At 41.5% G+C, this 22,107-nt stretch overlaps 1 protein-coding gene across 1 annotated transcript in view; it reads left to right on the top strand.

Moving 5' to 3' along the window:
• The window catches only part of CHN2 (chimerin 2), a 291,065-nt gene that overhangs the window by 255,727 nt on the left and 13,231 nt on the right, over positions 1-22,107 (top strand). The window contains exons 7-8 of the mRNA XM_032872434.1: positions 2,734-2,811; positions 18,300-18,384. Of these exons, the coding sequence (XP_032728325.1) occupies positions 2,734-2,811; positions 18,300-18,384 (163 nt within the window). The remainder of the gene's footprint in view (positions 1-2,733; positions 2,812-18,299; positions 18,385-22,107) is intronic.

Genomic DNA, 22,107 nt, shown 5'->3' with positions numbered 1-22,107 from the left:
TTCCACTCAACCCCTGTGAGAAGCAGATGTCCTTTGTGGTTGGGCCATGGGAAGGAGGAATCTGGCAGGACCCACCAGGAAGGCAGATCCCTGGAGGTTTAGGTCCCTAGAAGCTACCGCATGGTGATGGGAGCTCATAGAATGGACAGGAGACCCCAACCCTAAGTCACCTTTGCACAGCTTCCTCCGCAATGCTCGCTTCCCAGAGGTTCAGCTTCTCCTGGTGACTTATATTTATTCAGTGCCTACTATGGCAAGGGATTTTATTAGATGCTCATGAAGGGGAAACTGACGTGAATTGGACATAGAGGCTGTCAGAGTGTCTTCTCATTAGGGCAGGGATAGGCATGAATCTAATACAAGATAGAAAGGGACAAGTGCAATCAGAAAAATTGGGGAAAACCCCTATGGGATTTTGGAGGAGAGAGTTGGCCTCTGGCAGGGAGTGTGGAGAAGCCTTTTCGAAGAGAGTAGCATCTGAGTTAGAATGTTGTTGAGCACGTCTATATGTCACATGATCCTGGAATGTGCTAGAGGATGTAGCCGGCTACTGAGGTGAAGAGTGCATTGGAGAAGAGGGCTTGTAGGATTTGTGAGGGGAGTGCTGGCAAAGAGATGAGCTGTGTGGATTGAGACAAGCTCATGGAGGGCCCGCAGTTCCACAGCACGGTCAGGCCGTGGGGAGTCACTGGCCTTTTCTGAGCAGGTGTGACTGGACTAAGAAGAACATTGTGCCTTTGTGTGTACAGCATGTGTGGAGATACCTGCGGCAAGAGTGGGAAGGGGGGCAGGCCTAAAGGCGATTTCAGATAAAGCAGGACACGATGGCACACTAGGGACCACCTTGGCTTACTTAGGCCAGGACTTGGTGTTGAGAAACACAGGTGCTGGACACAGGTATTTGGGGTTTGAGTCCTGGGCTGTGCCACTTAAGCCCATGGCCTGTCCTTGGGCAAATTGCTGCACCTTTGCTTGGTGTCTCAATCTCTTCATCCAAAAAACGGGGTGAAAGTCTTGTTTCTCATACACATGAGCTGAAAAGTAAATGAGTAGCTGCATTTAGCACATTCTGAATGTCACCTGGCACAGGTGATTGTACTTAAGAGCTCAGTATAAAAGTTGGCTCTCAGGGGTGCCTGCGTGGCTCAGTCGGTTAATCATCTGACTCTTGGTTTCGGCTCAGGTCACCATCTCAAGGACATGAGATCCAGCCCTGTGTCGGGTTCCGTGGGGGGTGTGGTATCTGCTTAAGAAACTCTCACCCTCTCCCTCTGACCCCTCCTGGCTCCCCTTCTCAAAACAAGGGGGGAAAATGGCTCCTCTCATCACTGATGGTAACAAGGGTCGCCTGGAAGGATGCACTTGTGAACCAAGGCAGAATGAGGTAATCATCAGGAATCAAGAATTCCTGGAAAGCACCGACTTTGCATTCTTCTTCACAAGGCTGCTTGCAGGGGCTGGAATGGGGGGCCCTGTGTCTGCTGAAGCCAGGAAGGCATCCGTGCGTCTGTGTAATGGTCCAGCTACCCACAGCCTCCTTGCTTCCCAGCTCCAAGAGCATTGATTTTACTGACCACCATGTGCTGCCTTAAACCTCATCCGAGGATCAGGGGTAGTCCCAAGACTGTGACAAGACTTGGGACCAAAAACTTTGGTCTCAAAGGAGACCATCAAATAGATGAGGCTTTTAAGAACAGCGGGGAAGCATCAGGCTTGGACACTGACAGAATGAATGCTGAAGGTGTCATATTTAAAATAAAGGCAACTTTGATGTTTGGGTTTTAGTTGAGGAACATTGTCTTGTCAATGTGTGTGCGGGGATTTGAAAGTTGGAGGCGAGAAGGGAGACTAGGGAGTGTCTCAGAGCAAGACATCCTCCCCTTGTGTTGAAACTCTGGTTGTAGAACTCAGAGCTAAAATGCCATGCTCTTTCTCTCTGCCCCACTCAGTGTTCAGACTGCTCTAATTTAATGCATGCATAAGAATAAAAATTAAGCTTCAGGAGCTAGGGCAGATTTTTTTTTTTTTAAAGCGAGGCAGGCTTTATCCCCGTGAGATTAAACAATCATCAGGGTTTAAAGGTTTAATCTGCTTGAGTTCAGCCCAGGATGGGGTTCAGAGCCCGCAAAATAATTGGATGCAGCCCCAGGCTTTGAACGTCAGAACTAGTTGGGGTGTGTGTGTGTGTGTGTGTGCGCGTGAAATGTGCAAGCAAGCAAGCACAAGAGGTCTCTCCTGCGGCAGGAGGAATAAAGCTGCCCCTGCCCCCCCTCCTCCGTCCTCAGCAGCGCCTGGATACAGCTTGGGGGGACTGCTGTGCCCATGAATGTGTGCTATTGTTTCAGGCACACGTCGGCCCCAAGAAATAGCACGAAACAGCCCCGTCCTTATTCAGAGGCAGAGCCCCCTCCATCACTCCAACCAGCCCTCCCAGGTCACATGCCGGAGGCCTCTGCAGACAGGACGCAGCTGCCTCAAATCTGCCTAACATTAGCCGCGGTTCACAAAACCTGCCGGCGCCGAGCCCTCACACGGGAAACGAGGAAGATGTGGGCTCCCGGCACCATGTTCTCCGAGGAACGCTGGCTGGAAAACGAGAAAAAGTGTGCAGTGGTTCGGAAGCCGAAGCCAGGCAGGAAGCGCCAGGAGCTACTGGCCGTGGCCTTGGGGGTGAAGGTGGGAGTCCGAGGCGGTTTCCTGTGGCCCCCTCTCAAACTCTTTGCCTGTTCACAGATCTCGTCCCTGGTCCGAAGGGCCGCCCTCACGCACAACGACAACCACTTCAACTACGAGAAGACCCACAACTTTAAGGTAAGCAAGCCACGGCGCTCTTTCTTCCGTTCTTAGAGGGCAGGTGGAGAGGGACGGTTGATGGTTCCCATCCCGTCTTTGACCGTGAAGTAGCAAGAAGGCAGATTCCTTGGCTTTGCACTAGCTAGGCGCATCGCCCTCGGAGCATGATTGCCTTGTATCAAACCCGAGACCCCAGACAGCAGCGGGCTCCATGCTGACGCCTAAGAAACCCCGGTCCGGTGTGGTCACTAAGCTCTGGAGCACTGGGCCCGGTTCCTCTTCGTACCGTCCTCCCGTGAACCAACCCCAGAGCGTGCCCCGTCTGCGGCAGGGCGGGCGCTTCTGGCCGGGGCACGTCGAGCAGTACTTTTCCACTCAGAGGAGCCCTAAAGAATATTGCTGTTTCTGAGCAACAGAAAACAGTTGCCCATTTCACAGTGTGTGTTTCGTCTTTGTTTTCGGGGATGCTAACCCCTTTGGTTTATGTGTAGACAGCTGTGAAAGCAAGTGATGGCAGGAGATACCATCCAGGAGCTTTTGTTTGTGCCCCGGGCGCGGGGGTGGGGGCCACCCCGGCAGCCTGGCCAAGCTCCTTCCCGGCTCAGCCTTGATCCTGCTCAGCAGACCAAACAGATTCGGAGAGCTGGTGGGAGTCTTAGCGGCTATTCCCATGTGTGTTTGTACGTTGGAAACACTGCTGTCCTCGTTTTGGACTAGCGCTTGTGAAAACGGCCTGCCGTCGGCAATCACGGCCCATTTCCTTTGACCTAGTGAGTGTTCCAGGAGGGGCTGGAGGAGGTTGTGATGCCAAATTGCCTGGCCAGGGATGTTGTGGAGTGGAGGAGAGATAAGATGCATTTTGAGGTTTTGCCCCAGCAAGTGGGCTGACCATTTGGAAGATGGAAAGAGTGGAGATGAAGGATCCAAGAAGAATAGAGGCAGGGGCAGCAAATGGTGAATTGCTGCCCCCCCCCTTTTTTTTTTAACTCGCTTCCTTCAGGACCTGTAGCCTAAGTAACTGTTGGAAGTAGAAAGCCTTTTGTCAGAGGTGACCTGGGAAACCTCTTTTATTCTGTTGTTTTCCAGTTCTTTGTAAGGACACATATGGGTCTATTCAACATTCATTCGTGTCAGTTGGGTCTGTTTGCCGTGCTGCTGTTTTTAGAAAGCCAGTGGCCCGGGCATTTGCATCCTATAACTGAGCTGAGGAATGGAATTACCCAGCCCTCCGTATTTAGCATGAGGGTGAAGAATTGCATTATATAGATCCTCTTCGACGCCAAGGCTCTTGAGCTTTCTCCCGTTGCTGAAGAGTGACAGGTCTGACTGGCGGCACCGAAAGCCTTTTTTTTTTTTTTTCTTTTCTGTTTTCTCTATTTACCCTTACTAATTTTTTTGCCTTAAGAAAGTGTTTTTCTGACATTGGGTGGAAACCCTGGTTCTTTGCACCCTGTGGACGTGCCACCGTGGATTGGGAGGAGGGGTCTTCTAGGACTTGCAAATTCTTGTCCTTCCTCTTGAAAATTCCAACTCTTCCGGCTTTAAGATGCAATTGGAATTATGCCCTTACTGAGATATGCTTTCGCATCTCCCTCTGTGTACTGTCTCTGAGCTCGTGGGCAAAACACACACGCATATTCAGTGGACCGACCCTTCCAGAACCGACTTCAGCTTTTTTAATCTCTGAGATGAATCAAACACATTTGAAACATAAAGATCATTGAAACTCATTTTCTTAAATAGTGCTGTTGCTAACACGATCTGTTCTAATTATTTATCACTGGGCTCCATCAACAGCTTTTTCACTGTTTGCTTGAAAAGTCGCTATTTGGTGTGATCTCTTCTAACACAGCTATCCACAGCCATTGAGAGAAGAAAAGGCAGAGAGCAGACAAGTTGTTAGAGGAAAATACACAAGCCAGACAGAGCATTTCTCTTCCGTGTTTTAAATAGACCTCTTTGAGACATAGCGGACCCTTGAGTCTCTGTGTCCCTTAATTGTGGCTCTCAATGGTACTGCTCGTGTCACTGTTCTTAAGAGTGAGTGGCAGGGCCAGGAGGGGGCGGTTCCCTCTGTCCTTCCTCGCCCCTGCCACCTGCATTCAGACTTCTCCCCACCCCCAACTAATTTTAAGTGGGAGTTTGGCCTGGTCCTTAGGGGAATCTTCTAAAAGCTGGTCAGTGCTATAAATAGAGCAGTGGGTGTTCAGGAACACACCACTGAATCAACCAAACAAAGAAAACACTTAGCAAAGGTCCCCTGCCATCTGCTTGGAATTAGTATAAAATTAAGACCTAAAACACAAATTTGCTCTTTATGCTGACATCTAATAGGCTTTATTCAGAAACTCTCTTGATTTGTAATTTGGGTTATTATTTGAGAGTACTATGTAGGGCATAAAGTAAGTGTTCATTAAAAAGGACAAGTAATCACATTTACATGATTATCAGCACATAAGCCTCACTAAGCCTGGTCTACACTCTTGCCTAGGGGCTCCTCTGAGAGATTCCAATCAGTCAGCAGGTCTAAATGCCTCCCCCTACAACAGGATTTTCTGCCCCGTTAAGGACTACTTACCCAGGTAAAAAGCAGTCTCCTGGCTCTACCCAGGAACTTCAAGAGGAATGAATAGAAACTCCCGCCACTACACAGGTTGGGAACTTACGCTCCCTTCTTCCAGAAAGCTCTCCCCGGCATTGTGCCTGAGTGCCTACCTGCTGTCCCGCTTTCTAAACAAAGCTATGTTTAGGAAAAGACAAAAGTTAGCTCTGGGAACAAGAACTTTTGGAAGCAAATTGAAGTTACGCTTCATCTCCTGCAGTAATTGCGTACTTTTCAACAATGTGTGTAGATGCAGCTGTTGCTCATTTAAATCCTAAATTCTCTGGGATTACTTCCACATACTGGGAATCGGGAGGTATTTGTTGAAAAAATTATGAAATTGACAGGATCCTCTCTGAAAGGAAAGCTCTCGGATACCCAGAAAATACACTCCTTTATTTAATTCCTTTTACATCTGCATCTCTGTTTGTCTAGTTGACTGAAAGAGACACTCTCCTGTGGATAGAAGAGTGCTCTCTGAGCTCATCTACCCTAACAACACCTGTGGCTAAGCTTCAACATCTGCAGGCTAATGAACTCCAGAGCCCCATCAACCTGGATAACTGTCCTTCCTTCCTTCCCCACTTTGCACAGTGATGACATTATGGTGGCCAGCTCGGTCCTCCTGGCTACAATTTGACTGTCGATGAAGAGCTTAGTTCTCGCAGCCTCAGTTTCCTTATCTGTAGGATGGGAGTGTTGTAAGGTTTAATGAATACACATAAATTGCTTATAGTCTGTGGCACCCAGTAAAGTTAGCTTCAATTATTTTTTTGCTATTCATCTTTTTGTCTCTCTCCTCTCTTGCGCTTTTGTATTGAGTTTGTCTTCGTATTTATTTTCTACCCTTACTTCCTCATGCCCTTCCTTTTTTTTTTTTTTCTATCCTCTGTTTCTTCCTCACTCATTAACTGCATACGATAGAAAAATACAAGAGCTTTTGGGCAATGCCAATGACATGAGCAAAAACCTGGAGTCAGAAATGAGCCAGAAGTGAACGGGGTGCCAGGAAGAGACTGTCAGGGAAAGAGGTGCTCACTTCTTGTGTGGGGTGGTCCAGATGGAAGCAGACTGACGACCCTGGGCATTTTCTCCACTTCGCCTACTCGGGGGCTCAACCCTCCCCACGTACATGTGTATGTACATCACTCCTTCCTTCTACTGAATTCTCTCCCTCCACCCAGGCCTTGCAGGACCCTTCTCTCTCCTTATATGGAATATGGATGGAGAGTGGAGCTCCAGGAAGTTCTAAAAACTGAAGAGCAAACCACCCAACCCCCACTCTACCCCCCATTCCCCATCACCTCTCCATCTCCCTGTCCCTTTCCCATCCATCCCCTTCCATCTCCTTCCTATTCCCCTCCCCTCTCTTCTCCAGCCTCCTACCAGCTTGACTTTTCTCTATAGCACTGACCATTGGCATGGTTCCATGTTTACTTTTGGGTGCTTGCTTTCCCTTTACTAGCTGGAAATATTCCCTCTGGGGCTGGGAGAAGGGATTTGTGTCTGTTGTCCTGCAGATAGCCCCATGTCCAGAACAGGGCCTGGCCCAGAGCAGGCTATCCATGATATTGATTGAAAGCACATGCAGCAGACATGGCATAGCCCTATCTACCTAAGATGGAGCATTGTCTCCCCACCCCCCACCCAACCCTACAGCCTGCCCTCAGCCATGGCTCATTGCTGTGCTCAAGTCCTTCCAGCTCTGGGCCCTTGCCAGGGTCAGCAGACTGTGCCAGAGAGATGAGTCATATCAAGGTGTGCCAGGCCAGTCGTCCTTCCCCATCTGGCCAGCAGGTGTGGCTGGGCAGGGCTACCCAGTGCCTTACACATGGGGCTAACAGAAAAGACACAGGCCCAGGCTGACCTTTCTTGTCTCTACTTCTGGTATGGTGACTCTCAAAAGTGGCCCAGTCTGGGCGTAAGCAAAATGGTTTCTCAACATACCCTATTACGTCCTCCACTCTCTGTAGACCCTCTTCCCATATACACCATGTGTCCAAGCATGCTCCTGCAGCGTGCTCCTTCTGTGCGTGCCTACCTGTCCCATGAGATCCTAGGCACTAGGACCAGAAGTCCAGGAGGCTGAGTGTGCCCTGGAGCTAGGGCCAGGACACCTGTCCATGTGCAGCCGCACCACCTCCGCCCAGTCTGGGTGATGTGGCCCATTTCCAGTTTCTCTGCCTGTCATTGCTTTTTGCATTCTTATCAGTCCAGTGGGCATTTGCTTTGGAACAGACATTTTTGCTTTCCCTATGCAAACCCCCTCTCTTTCCCTCATCCTCCTTAACCTCATAAAAGTGTGTTAGCCCACTTTTCCCCACTCTTTTGTCCGCCTTTCCAGCAGCAGAGCCTGGTGGAAAGAGGATAGCTTTTGACAGCAATCCCAAGAGGGACTCCTGGCTTAGGCCACACACAGGGGAAGTGGCTTGGTCAAGCTTCTTCTTAAATGTAAACCATGTACTAATGAGCCTGACCCACAGCAAGTGCTTAGCTGTTCCTAATTTTATATTTTGTTTTATTCCAAAGGATGTATAATCGAAAGGGGCTCTTCTAAATGACTAAATGACTGACTGATTCTGGCATGTTAAGTCCAGAGAAATATTCCTTTTGTGTTGTGCGGGTAGAAAAATAAAAGCACCAGTGATCCCTGTCCCTAGAAGCTGGGTATTTTTCAAAGTTCTGGGAAGAGGAATAGTTATTTAGTTATATAGGAATAAATAGTTATTTAGACAGACTTTTTTTTTTTTTTTTTTTTTTAGCAAATTTGGACTGAGGGCCAGTTATGAGCCAGGCACTACCAGGTACAAGAAATCCCGTGGGGACATAAGAATGTGAGCCCTTCTTCTACAGGGCAGCTTTCAAGCGGAGTGGTTTTGCTTCCCCCCGGGGACATCTGGCAGCATCTAGAGACCTGTCTGATTTTCACAACTGGGATCTGCTCCCGGGGTTTCTAGGAGAAGTCAGAGATGGTGCTGAACATCCCACGATGCCCGGCCCAGGCCCCAGGACAAAGAGCTCCCAGACCCCACGTCAGCAGGCCTGGGGTTGAGGAAGCGTGCACTCGATGATGGAGGAGCCCTGGAGGGTTTGCGGGGGCAGGGAAGTGGCAGAGGAAGGTCAGTGCTCATACCCCCATAAACCCGAGAGGAAGTCAGCACAAGAATCGATCACTTTATGCAGTGGGGAGATTCCCATAAAGCTTCATGGCAGTCCGTTTTAGACATTGAGTCCTATTTTAAAGGTCATAGGGCGGGCGGCTGCTGAGTAGACAAATCTGGGGGTGAGTGGTGCCCCGATGGAGAAACCCAGCTCTCTGGCAACATCTGCTAAGCAGGCCTCTCAGGGCAGCCCAGTTGCCTGTCCCTGACAGAGTGATTCCCCTCATCTGTTCCGCTCCCATCTGAAAAGGTTCACTTCAAGGTCAGTATTTCATCTGATCTTGCAAGAGGGAAAAGTCCGGAGTTTAACCTAATTTCTCAGGAGTTCAATGTCTCATGATTCTGGCAAAAGCAGTAGATGACCGGAAAGACCCTTGGCTGAGCTCGGTAGGGGGCCAGAGACAAACTGCCTGCCCTCCAGCTCTGGGGCTAACTCTGGGCAATGGCCACCCCCACCCCAAACCCAGTGACTTGTAGCTAGCAGTGACTTGAGCCACTTCTGGCCCCCCTCTTCTGTGCATCTAAAGCAGCTAAGACAAACCTGCCTGCCTTTGACCCAAAGAGTCCTTTTCAAATCAAAGTAAAACAAAGTTTTCCTATTTATTTATATCATTAATATGAATAATTAAAATGACCAACTGAGGTAATGGGTTTTAGTATATACCAGTGACTTTCAATCGGGGTCACTTTTCACCCCCCCCACCGCCCAGGGGCACATTTGGCACTGTGTGGAGACATTTGTGGTTGTGCCAGCCGAGAGGTGCTGCTGGCATCTAGTGGGGAGACGCCAGGGGTGCTGCTAGATGTCCTACAATGACAAAGATTTATCCAGCCCCAAATGGGGCCACCAAATCCAGCCACCAATCTTCATCTTTCCCAGTCTGGTGAACTCCTATCTAGCCCCAAATGGTCATAGCGCCAACATTCAGAAACCTGGATGTGTACTGACACGGAAAAGCAACAGTTCTCAAGGGTCAGGCATCACAAATCGCACGGCCTTTTCCTTGCAGTCTAGAACGTGGTCTGAGCCGATTATACACTTGGATGGTGTCTACATGGACCCATCAAAACATACTTGTTATGAAGCCACCAGGGAATACCGCCTTCCAGGCTCAGCAGATGTGAGACCAACAACATCCTGCTCGTTTAGAGTCAAGTCAGGGGAGACTCCCGAAACGCCTGAGATTTTTCTGGACAACCCTGGCTCTTGTTTTTACTAAGTGGCCATTCCTGGGCTATTTGTCAAACATACCTTATCTCCTGTAATATCATCTTTTTCTGTTTGGTGTGGTTTTGGAATTCCAGGCAGACCAGGCCCAGTATAATGGTCTTGGACAGACATTCTTCCTGTCTGGGGTATTTTCTTCCTGTCTAGGGTATTTTAGTTACTTGCCCTTAAGTTTGCAAAGTGTTTTGGTTTTTTTTTCTGAAAAGATATTCTTGAAAATCAATAAACTTCACAGAATGGAAAAAGCTGATCAGTGATTTTTCAAGATAGGGGTTATTTCACTGGGAGAGTAGCCATCATAACTCAACCCCAAATAAAATACATTCAGAGAGTGACCTCAACATTATATACAGCCTACTGTTTAGAGATTATCCTTGTGGACCCCAAAGAAAATTGAACAATGTATCAGCCATGAAGATAAACAGTGGCCCATCCCAAAGAGGAAATTAGGCAGTGGGCCTAAAATAATGTTTAATTAACTTTACGTTCCCCTCAGTCCCCATTTTGTTTTATTTCTGTAGGAATGTGTATTTGTGGGGACACAGAAGTTATTTGCTATTCAAAAAAATGTCTGTCTGCATTTGTTTGGATGGAGAAATGAGATTGAAGGCAGTGGGGTTATATCAATGAGAAAGGATGTTAGAAAATATGGGCAGGGCTAAGAACCATGAAATGCTATTTTGATGTGCATAATTATTTTTTTAAATATCTGCCAAAAGTGAAATTTTAGAAAATCTATGGTTAACATATCTTGTATTTTTCCTGAAACATTCAGTAGGCTAGTTTCTGTTTTGTCTATGTAAACATTATAGCTAGTCACCAAACTTCTAAATATTGTATTTTCATTTTTATCCAAAAGTATAGAGATACTTCCCATCTGATTTCTTATCCACTGGAGATGATCCAGGAAAAAAAAAATTCATCACTCCTTTTTTGCATGACCTGCAAGGAAAGAATGTCTTTCAAAATCCAAGCCCACCCTCACTGGCCTTTGGCTAGTCTATTTCCTCCTCTTGGAATGTCCTCCCTAAGTTATCTATCACCACAGTCAACACTACACCCCCACCAAACTCCATCTTTCCCAGTCTGGTGAACTCCTATCCATCCTTCAAAACTGTTCAACTATCATTTCCCCCAGACTTCCCAGAAAGAATGGATTAAAATCTCTATTATACTTCCATAGGATAATTATTTATGTTGTCTGTCGATTCTTATAAATGAGTTCCTTGAATGCAGGGAGGTCCGTGCTCCTTAGATGTATTTAACTTTGTATATCCAAGGACTAGTACAGTGCCAGGTTCAAAGTAGGCAATCAGCATGTAAGTATGGAATAAATGAGTGAATAATGAGTGGGTGGACAGGAGGAGGAAATAGGAAATAATTCCTCTCTCTGACATCCTTTTTCTACTTATCTCTAATGCCACTTCTGAGCTAAACCAGCTCTCCACCTAGGTGTGATTTAGTTCTGACCTTTCTACTGTGTGCTACTGGTCTGTTTGCCCAGTTTTACTTTTCTATGTTTTTAATGTTTTACTTTTTTGTAACTATAGAAGTCTTGATATATGCTCAGATGTGTTTTCCTACATTCTTCTCCTTATTCAAAATTATTATGGCTAGTCTTTTGGCTTTATTCTTCCATATGGATTTTAGGGCCATCTTGCCAGGTTTTGTGAAAAACACCATGGAGATTTTGATTGAAATTGTATTAGATTTGTAGATTTATTTGAAGGATAATTGACATAATTATAATATTGAGCATTGCTATACACAAATGTAAAATATCTTTTTATTTATGTCCTTAATGTCTGTTATTTTCTAATTATTTTAGATTTTGTTGTAAATGAAGTCTTTAATTTTATTGTTCAGTAAAATGCGTTACTGCTTATTTATAGTAATGTGCTGATTTCTTCGTATTGCTCTTATATCAAGCAAACTTGATGGCCTGCTTCTTTCAATTATATATCTCTTTGTCTTGTTTTATTATGCTGGCTAAGCTCTGCAGGATATAATGCTCAAGAGAAGCATTCATAGACAATCTTTTTGCTGACTTGAAATGATTCTTACTCTTTCACTTTTAAATGTGAGGACTATTATGTGCGTATCAGAAATAACTTTAATCATCTATTTTTAGGAGAGTTCCCTCTATTCCTGGTTTGCTCAATGCTATTGTTATGAATGGATGTTGAATTTTATTGATTGTTGGTGTTCTAATTTCTGAAATGATTATGTGTTTTCTCTCTCAATTGTTATTGTGAATATTAGTGATATGTTATCTACCTTAAATTCCTGAAATAAACCCACTTGGTCATGACATTTTAACATAATACTGATACATTCAGTAGGATTTTTTTTAGGATTTTTATATTTATGGTCATAATGAAATTGACCTAGAATCCTACTTTAATGTCCTTGTATAGTTTTTGAGTAAAAACTATATTCATAAAGTGAATTCTGGACATTCTTTTTTTCTCCGCCAATCTAGAATAGTCTATCAGTTAGAGATGATTTGCTTGTTAAAGATTTGATAAGACTTGGGGCATCTGGGTGACTCAGTGGGTTAAGCCTCTGCCTTTGGCTCAGGTCATGATCTCGGTCCTAGGATTAAGCCCCACATCAGGCTCTCTGCTCAGCAGGGAGCCTGCTTCCCCCTCTCTCTCTGCCTGCTTTTCTGCCTACTTGTGCTCTCTGTCAAATAAATAAAATCTTAAAAAAAAAAAAAAAAGATTTGCTAAAACTTAAGAAAATCATTTGTGACCTTTAACTATTTAAGGATAAAATTTTTACTACAGATGCAATTACTTAATGGATATAATTGAATGTAGGTTTTCTATATTATTTGGGGTTGTTTTTATAACTGCTAATCTTTAAGAAAATTATCCACATCATAGAATTTACAACTTTGTTAGTATAAAGCTAGTATTCTCTAGATTTGTATTTCCTATCTTCACTGAATTTGCATTAGGTTCTCTTTATCACTTATGTTTTTCTTGATCAATCTTGCCCAAGTTTTGCCTATTTTAGAAATATTTTAAAATTACCTTTTAGGGTTTTTTTTCTTATCTTTTCTTTCTATGTCATTATATTCTGTAATAATCTTATTATTTTTTGTCTCACTTTGTTATTTTTCTAGCTTCCTAAATAGTATACTTTTTAATGTTCAACCTTTATTTTTAATATTTTTAATTAAATTTTTAAATAAAATTTTAAATAAATTAATATTTTTAATATATGCATTTAAAGTTTCTGTACCCCATAAGGAATGTTTTATTTGTCTTTTGATTCCAAATATTTCTATTAAGATTTTTTTCTTTGCTGAATTTGGAGAATTATTTTAAATTTCCAAATATGCTGGGGTTTGGGTGTTTACTATATATCTTTAATTTTATTGAATTAAATAAAATTAAAATTAAATAAAATTAAATAGTCAGAATATGGTCTCTAGTGTATCAGTTCCTTACTATATGTTGAGACTTGGTTTGTGGTCAGGTTGCATAAACATTTCATGCGTTGTTTTGAAAGAGTGCCTATACTATGACTTGTTGCGTATGAGGTCCTTTTTATAGCCAGTATATTAACTTTTATCTATTTGATCTATTAATTTCTGTGAATAGATATTAAAGTTGTTATGATTATGGATTTGTCAATCTCACCTTGTAATTCTTTCCATTTTTGCTTTATATTTTTTGAGAAGTCCATATTTTATATTTTTGTCATGTACATAACAGCTCAGGATTATTCTTTTTTTTAAGATTTTATTTATTTATTTGACAGAAAGAGACACAGCAAGAGAGGAAACACAAGCAGGTGGAATGGGAGAGGGTGAAGCAGGCTTCCTGGTGAGCAGGGAGCTCCATGCAGGGCTTGATCCCAGGACCCTGGGAATCATGACCTGAGCCGAGAGCAAACGCTTAATGACTAAGCCATGCCAGTGCCCCAGGATTATTATATCTTTAGGGTAAAATTAAATCTCTAATTATTATGTAATGACCATCTTTTTCACTAATAAAGAAAATATATTTTTTATATCAAGATATTTATTTGGGGTTTCTGTTGGCTAGCATTTGCTATGTATGTTGTTTCTAGCCCTTCACTTTCAACATTTCTATTACATTATGTTTTGAGTGTATTTCTTGCAAGAGTTTTTTGAATATCTGAAAATTTCTGTCTTTTATTTGATGTCAGGACCATTGATATGTGTTGTGATTAGAATTGTATAAGGATCCCCCCCCCACCGCCCTGTATTTACTGTGCTTTTTTTATGGCTTTGTTCCTTCTTTCTTGCTTTTTATTGGCTTGATCAAATCTTTATTTCTTTTTCCTTACACATTTTATAGGTTCCATCCAACTCTTTATGCATAGACACAAAATTCTAATACATATGTCATTAACTTAAAATCTTCCTTAGTTAATTAGCAGCTCTACTTATATACCCCAAATGATAACTATAGAGTGCTTTAACATTTTTAAGCCCCTCCAATCTTCCATCCCATTTTTTTCAGTTTGTTTTTAAGTCCCCTGAAATTAGTCATCTTGTTATTGTTTTATGCAGACAGAGCTTGATTAGATCAACCTCTGTTGCTAATTTCTAGCCCACCATAGCTTCTTGTATCCTGTTCTTTCCCACTAGGTTCAGAATGCTTCCTATAGACATATATATCCCATTGTATTTCTCTGAGCAAGGATCTGTGAGTAAACACTCTTGACATTTGTCTGGAAAATATATTTGCTTCATCCTCACTCTTGAATGATAATTAGCTGGGTATAGAAGTTAGGTTGGCAGTAATCTTCTCTCAGCACTTTGATGAAATTTTTCCATAATCTACAAGCTTCCTTTTGTTGAAGAGAACTGTTTTCATCATAATTGCCATCCTTTAGAAAAATAACCTATTGGGGTTCTTTTTGGTTTGGGGTTTTTTGGTTGTTTTTTGGGTTGGGGTTTTTTGTTTGTTTTTTTTTTTTTTAAGGATTTTGCTTGTCCTTTGGTATTCTGCAGTTTCTATGTAATCTATATAGTTTAGATAATTTTTCAGTTTACCAGAATTGAGATTCGCTTAGCTTTTCTGAATCTGAAGATGTGATTTTACTAATTCTAGAAAGATCTCAACTGTTCCTCTTTTTGAATATTCCATATATGACCCAAAGCCCAGCATCTCTCAGCTTTTCAAGATCATCACTCCTTCATTCCTTCCTTCTTCATTTCCAGTCTCTTGTACATATTACATCAATTCCATCCACAAGTGAACATGCCCTAATGTCTCCCATCTTTTATTTAAAAAAATAAAATAAAATTCTCCTATAGTTCCCTATCTCCCTGGAGTTATTTCGTTGCTCTGCTGGACATCATAACCAAACTTCTTAACAAATTTGCATCCACATTTCTCCACTTCCCTACCTCCCGTTTATTCTTCATGTCACTTAAGTATGACTTTCGCCCTCACCAATCCAAAGAGACTACTCTTGCCCAGGTTACTAATAACTTCATGTGTCTGAATCAGTGTTCAGTCCTCATTTAACTGGACCTCTTCCCAGAATTGAACATGGTTGACTACTTCTTCCCTAAAATACTCTTCACCTTTTGGCTTCTGAAGCACTTGACTCTCTTGCTTCTAATTGTTGGAGCACAGAGGACTTGGGTTGAGCTCTATTCTTCATTTTCTACCCTCTATGCTTAATAGTTTTTAATCCATTTACACAGTTTTAAGTACCATTTGTCAGGGGTAGCCAAATGTATACATCCAGCCTTCTCTCCTCCTCTGAGCTATTGAATTATGTGTGAATTCCTGCTTGAGCTCAACACATTTAAGTTTAAACTGGCCAGAGCTCAATTCTTGAATTTCTCCCTCAAAAAGTGTCTTCCTTATCTCAGCAAATGTCATCACCATCCACTTGGTTTTAAAGCTAGAATCTAGAAGTCATTCTTCATTCCTTTCTCCCTCAAAGATCCATATTTATTCTATTATAAAGTCTTATGAATTCTGTCTTTAAAATATGCTTCAAATCCTTCCACTTCCCATTTCCAACTCCAGCACCCTGATCTTGGCCTCTATCCTTTCTCAACCAGAAACTACCAACTAGATTCTGAATCTCTTTCACTATGAATACTCTCCCATCTGTTTTCAACATGGTGGTCAGAATATCTTTTTTTTTTTTTTTTTAAACCATCTTCCTACTTAAAATCCTTAAGAGCTTCTTAAAAGAAAATCTATACTCATTAATAAAACCTTCAAGGCCCTTTCCTACCTTCAACCTCAGCCAGGTCCCTCCCCTCATTCTGGTGTTCTGGCCCTCACTGGCCTCATTCCTCAGTCACACCAAATTCTTTGGCTCCTGCAGGACCTCTGTAGACTCCTTCTGCCTGGAATGCTCTCCAACCTTGCCCCCACCAGACTGGCCCTTCCTCTCCTTCAAGAGGTCACTTTCCAAGAGAAGCTTTTCTGACCACTATGGATAACATTGAGAGACTCTTAAGTCTCAACTTTTTTTTTTTTCTTTTATAGCCCTCGTATGATTTTATTTTATTTTATTGATCTTGCAATTTCAATAGTATATTAACCATCAACTTTGTTGCCATAATTAACCAGTACCATCCGTTTAGAGCCTTTCTAGTAAAATAATACTAAGAAACCTTTGATTACTAAATTTAGAAAATCTTCAGCTGCCAATAGAACCCCTTACTGAGGGATTCTCTAAAGACCATGTTTAATCTGAGGAGGCCTCTAAATGAACCATGGCATCTTGACTCTGTGTGAGTACATGTGCTCTCTGGGATAGATTCTCTGCATTCCGATGAGAAGGCTTTGTCATATCTTAGTGCCATTTCCTTACAGCGTAATTACCCTTTTTTAGTAAAAACAATTCTGAGAGGTTGTTTTTTTCCCCCATTGTTTTTCAAAGCAGAAATAGTATACTGAACACTTTGCATGTGACAAACTAAAATACCAAAACTTAGTTTTGTTGCTTAGAAACCATGGTCGTGGTTTAATTTAAATTTAATTTAAAGTTTAATTTTTTAACTGTTTGCCTTTGCAAATCTATAAGTTCCAGGAGGAGGGAAGTTTAATTTTTTATAATTAAAAAAAAAAGTTTAATTGTTTAACTGTTTGCCTTTGCAAATCTGTAAGTTCCAGGAGGAGGGAACCAGATCTGTTTGGTTTGCCCCTTTACATATATACAATTAGTGGCATGTGTACATAAAGACAGACCTCGAAGTGATTCTTTTTTTAAGTAGAGCTCTGATGAGCATCTTCCCAAATTGTACCCATAGTTGCCATTCTCATATTTTTTTGTGTTAACCAAATTTAGCATACTGAGTCATTGAACATTACCTCTGAAACTAAAAATACACTGTATGTTAATTAATTGAATTTAAATTTTAAAAATTAAAATTAAAAACAGATTGGCCTCCCAGTCTATTAAAAAAGATAATATTTTCTGTATTTCTTTTACTAGTTAATGGAGGCTTTAAACTTTGAAAGTTCTTAGTAATTTCTCATAATATTTTAATTTTGTAAAAATTCAAAACATTTTCACATGGGTTTCTATGTCTCCAAGTAGACTGCCTGTGGTGGTTTTTGGCTTATGCTGGCCACATTTCCTTTCAAGGAATCCCCTAGTTCTGTGTCTTGAAGCTCACTGGTGCTAGAGAACATGTACTTTGTTTTGTTTTTGTTTTTGTTTTAAATCATGACTTAATATACGGTCCAATCACAAGAGGACCTGTACCTGAATAATTAAAGATAAAACCATCCTTACTTCATGATATTCAAAATATTTAACTGGCTGGGGCACCAACCAATGAGATTCACAACTGGGCCAATCAGAGAGGACTTTCAAGTTACACACTCATAGGCCACACCCGTAGTGCTGAATCTGGACCCTGTCTCTGGGGAAAGCAATTCTGTAGACCCTATCAGTAGCTTTCATTTCAGCCAACTCCCTCCTTTTTTTTTTTTTTAATGCCAATTTTTTTTTTGTTTTAGGTTTATTTGTTGTTTGTTTGGGTTTTTTTGGAAGTGGCTCAAAGCCTTGGAACCTTCTAATTTTCCCATTATCATGTCTTATTTATACCTGTCTGGATATTCTACACATGGAGCTACTTTGGTCAAAAGGATGCAATAATTGAGTCCTGCCTTCTAGAACTTGCAGAGCTAAATGCAGGTTATGGTGACCGGCCCAGGCTATCTTGGGTTCTTCTACACAGTGCCTTGTTTTGGGTGGTGAGAGTCTCATTCCTTAGCTGACAGCATGGCCCTATAATCTTACTGCTGTTCCACATTCCTCTGTGACTCTGGCCTGGGGCACAGTGAATCGGTAGAGGATTTTCAGAGATCAAAGCATATCTCTGTTTTCTCTGGTCTGTTTGTAACTCCACCCACTGGAAGGAAAAGGCCCTGTGAGGGATGCTCACTCCCACTAAAGTCTTCATTTCTTGATATCATCTATGTGTTTCATGTCCAAGGCCACCTGCCTTCATATAACTGAATTTTCTAACATTTTTCTTCTTTTTGGATCACAGGTCCACACATTCCGAGGCCCGCACTGGTGTGAATACTGTGCCAACTTCATGTGGGGGCTCATCGCCCAAGGGGTTCGGTGCTCAGGTAGACACAGACCTTTCTTCATCCTTTTCCATTTATATAAAGTGACATAATGTTGAGCTGGAGATCATTTCTCCAGAGTTGGGAAACCGATCCAGATTAGCTCAAAAGTCTAGCTTTCTGGAAGGTTCAAGTCATCTCTCTGCTTAATGGAGAGACTGTTCTAGGTGTCTGCTGGAATGAAAGGGAATATCATGTTTATGCAAGAAGAGAAAAAAAATCCAAGTATATTTCCTTATGCACCTACCCACCACCCAAAAGAGGCAGTGGTCCTTAAAAGAAAAAGAAATCAATTCCAATGGAATGGCAAAGCTAGAAAAACCACATTTCTTTTCTATCCCCACTTTACTACAAAAGGCAAGGCATGAAAACAGAAATAATGGTGAACCTTTCCCACACACCAAGCATTGAGCTAAGTGCTTTCTATCCATCATGCCATTTAGTCTCACCAACAAACCTTAAAGAGATGCAATTACTCATCCCACTGAACAAATGAAGAAAGTGAAGCTTAGAGGCCATCATAAATCACTCTTGGCCACATAGTATGTGGTAGAAAATTGATTCAGTTCCAGAACCCATGCTCAGAATTTTTCTGCTATCAGATTAGCTTTGCAACTAAAGACCTTGATTGGATATCGCGTATTTTCAAAGCACTTTGAAACCTTAGGTATTTTTCCACCTAGAACTAGATGCGCACACCCAGTGCTAACAGCACATAGCACATCTTATTAAAATACAGCTAACAAAAGAGCAAAGAATTGCCAAACTCATGTTTAACTGGGCGGAATTCACCTCGCCACACTTTTTCTGGCAGGCAGTCCTGCCAGGAGCAAGAATAGCCTCCCATAGTATACTGATTGGGTTTCCACCAACACCATGACTGATTTCTTCCTTGCTACTAGAGTATGATTTAAAAAAAAAATAATAATTCTTAGGAAGCATTTAAAATAAGCTAATGATACTACATTAAGATAAGCTCCTTGGCCATACTGCCCATTTGGGTTCACAGGACTGTGGGACCTTAATTCCTTTCTCTGCTCAGAAGGGGCTACCTTAGCTTCTACAGTGTAGATACAGCAATCACCTGTGGTGGTACCAGGATGTGTATGTGGTTTAAGGCTACTTGCCCCCATTACAGATCCAGGAGACAAGCAGCAAACAGGCTCAGAGGCAGCCTCTCCAGGAATGTTCCAGATACCCTAATTAACACAAAAGACTTACCTAGGAGTTACAACGCACCTCACGGCTCAACCACTGTGTCAAGTGGTAGACTATCTGAATCACCCAGTGGTCATTAATTCGGGTTGTCCAGATTACGCCTACCAGAAATATCCTAATTGCTAGTATTATCCAATTTGAGTAGTAAACCAGTCCAAAGTCAATATTATAAGAGAACAAAACTCTGGAGTTTGGATTAGCTGTGAATAACAACTTCCCCTGGGGTAAAAAGGTTCTTGTTTTTTCTGTTGTTCTTTTTTTTTTTTTTTTTTTAATATATTCTGAGGTCATAATGTTAATATTCTCCAGTGGCCACTGTTTGGCCTCATATTTCCTCTGAGCAGCAGGAAAATTGAAACTTGGTCATTAAAGGTTAAGAATAGCCATCATTCCCTCTCAACTCTCGGTATTTTACATATTTTAACTATTTTTGACTTGAACTAGACCTTATTTTTAGCATATGGAATTGTAGTTGTTTGCAAATACTGAATATTTTTATATATTACAAAACATCCTAATTTTAATGAAATGCCAGTATTTAACTCTACAGAAATCCACTATTGCTTTAGATCTTAATCTTAAATTGAAGTTTATAAGGAAATTTAAAATGGAATTATCACATAATTTCCACTTCTGGATCTATACCCAAAGAACTGAAAGCAAGCACTCAAACAGATATTTGTACACCTGTGGTTATAACAGCATTATTCACAATAGCCAAAAGGTAGAAGCAATCAGTGTCCATCGATGGATAAACAAAATGTGGTTTATCAATACAATGGGATATCACCCAGCCTTAAAAAGGAAGGAAATCCTGTCATATCCTGTAATGTTCATGAACCTTAAGGACATCATGCTAAGTGAAATAAGCCAGTCACAAAAGGACAAATGTTAATGATTCCACTTACATGAGGTATCTACAGTAGTCAAACACATAGAAATAGAAAGTAGAATGTGGTTGCGAGGGTCTAGGGAGTTATTGTTTAATGGGTAGATTTTCAGTTTTGGGAGGGGAAGGTTCTGGAGATGGATGGTGGTCACAGTTGCACACAACATGGAGGTACTTAAATGCCTCTGAACTGTACACTTAGAAACAATAAAAATGGTAAATTTTGTGTTATGTATATTTGATCACAACTTTAAAAAATTGTTTTAAATGAAGTTTATAAGAACGTAGTAAAGCTTACTAAAGAAATAACAGAATAGCTGGCCGGGTACCCTTGTATTTTCTCAAATATTTGCTGTTTCTTTTATTTTACTTGCATGTAGTTTTCACCGCTCTTCAGAGTTTAGAGAGACGAATTTAGCTGATCCTTATGATAATCCCAGGAGTAGATCCTGTTATCATCTTTATTTTACAAAAGAGGATCCAAGGAAGAAAACAAATCAGTTCTATTTTGTTCAGTTGGCCCAAATTCACAACTACAAATTGATCTATCAAAATACTATTGAAGTTTACTTGAGCTTTGTTGAATTTCTCATGTTGATAAAGCCAAGATGATTTGGAACTGGTTTTTTTCTTTGGAAGGAGGGTAGACAGAACTCAGTCTAAAAATTACATGAAAATGATGTAATGATTCAATTATCATATGGTTTCACTTATTTGTGGAGCATAAGGAATAACACAGAGGACATGGGGAGATGGAGAGGAGAAGGGAGTTGAGGGAAATTGGAGGGGGAGACGAACCATGAGAGACTGTGGACTCTGAAAAACAATCTGAGGGTTTTGAAGGGGCGGGGGGTGGGAGGTTGGGTGAGCCTGGTGGTGGGTATTATGGAGGGCATGTATTGCGTGGAACACTGTGTGTGGTACATAGACGATGAATTCTGGTACACTGAAAAGAAATTTTTAAAAAATTAATTTTTAAAAAATGATTTTTAAAAATAATTTTTGATTTTATCAAAGTTTAGATTTTCTCAAATCTCTGGTGTGTTTAAGTGCTTTTTTGCTAAATAGGTAATTATGGTATTATTATATGTGTGCCATATATATATATAAACACATGTATATATACACATATAATATATAAACATATAAAACATGTTTTAATTAGCACATTCTTTGAACAACTTCAGCATTATATTTTTATTTTCCAGAATCTAGACTGTCTTGTTATTGTTAGAGAAATTCAATGTCAGTGAATACTAACCACTAACAAGGCTTTTAATGTGTTCATTGAACTTAAAAGTACCTTTTTAACTTTGGATCTTGATACGAGCTTTATAAATAATTACTGTAATCATCACATTACATGGCATTGTTCTAAATTGTAAACTCTCAGGTACTCCAGTATCTAGTAAGACATTTTTTCCATTCACGGGTGTCAAAGTAAGGCAAGTAGAAAGAAAAATTGTCCACCCAAACTGCCCAACAAGGGGAAGGTACTGGAAACCATGGGCAGCTCTTCAGGAAAAGGGAAGAAGATACTAATGGTCATGGGTCCCTCAGATCAAAGATTAATGATTCCTACAGAGAGAGTAATCATGTCTTCCACTAAAGGAGAATCC

Source organism: Lontra canadensis, unplaced genomic scaffold (assembly GCF_010015895.1).
Source record: "Lontra canadensis isolate GAN:19392208 unplaced genomic scaffold, GSC_riverotter_1.0 scaffold2, whole genome shotgun sequence".
NCBI lineage: Eukaryota > Metazoa > Chordata > Mammalia > Carnivora > Mustelidae > Lontra > Lontra canadensis.
The sequence above is the reverse complement of the archived record's forward strand: the minus strand, read 5'-3'. Positions and strand labels throughout refer to the sequence as shown.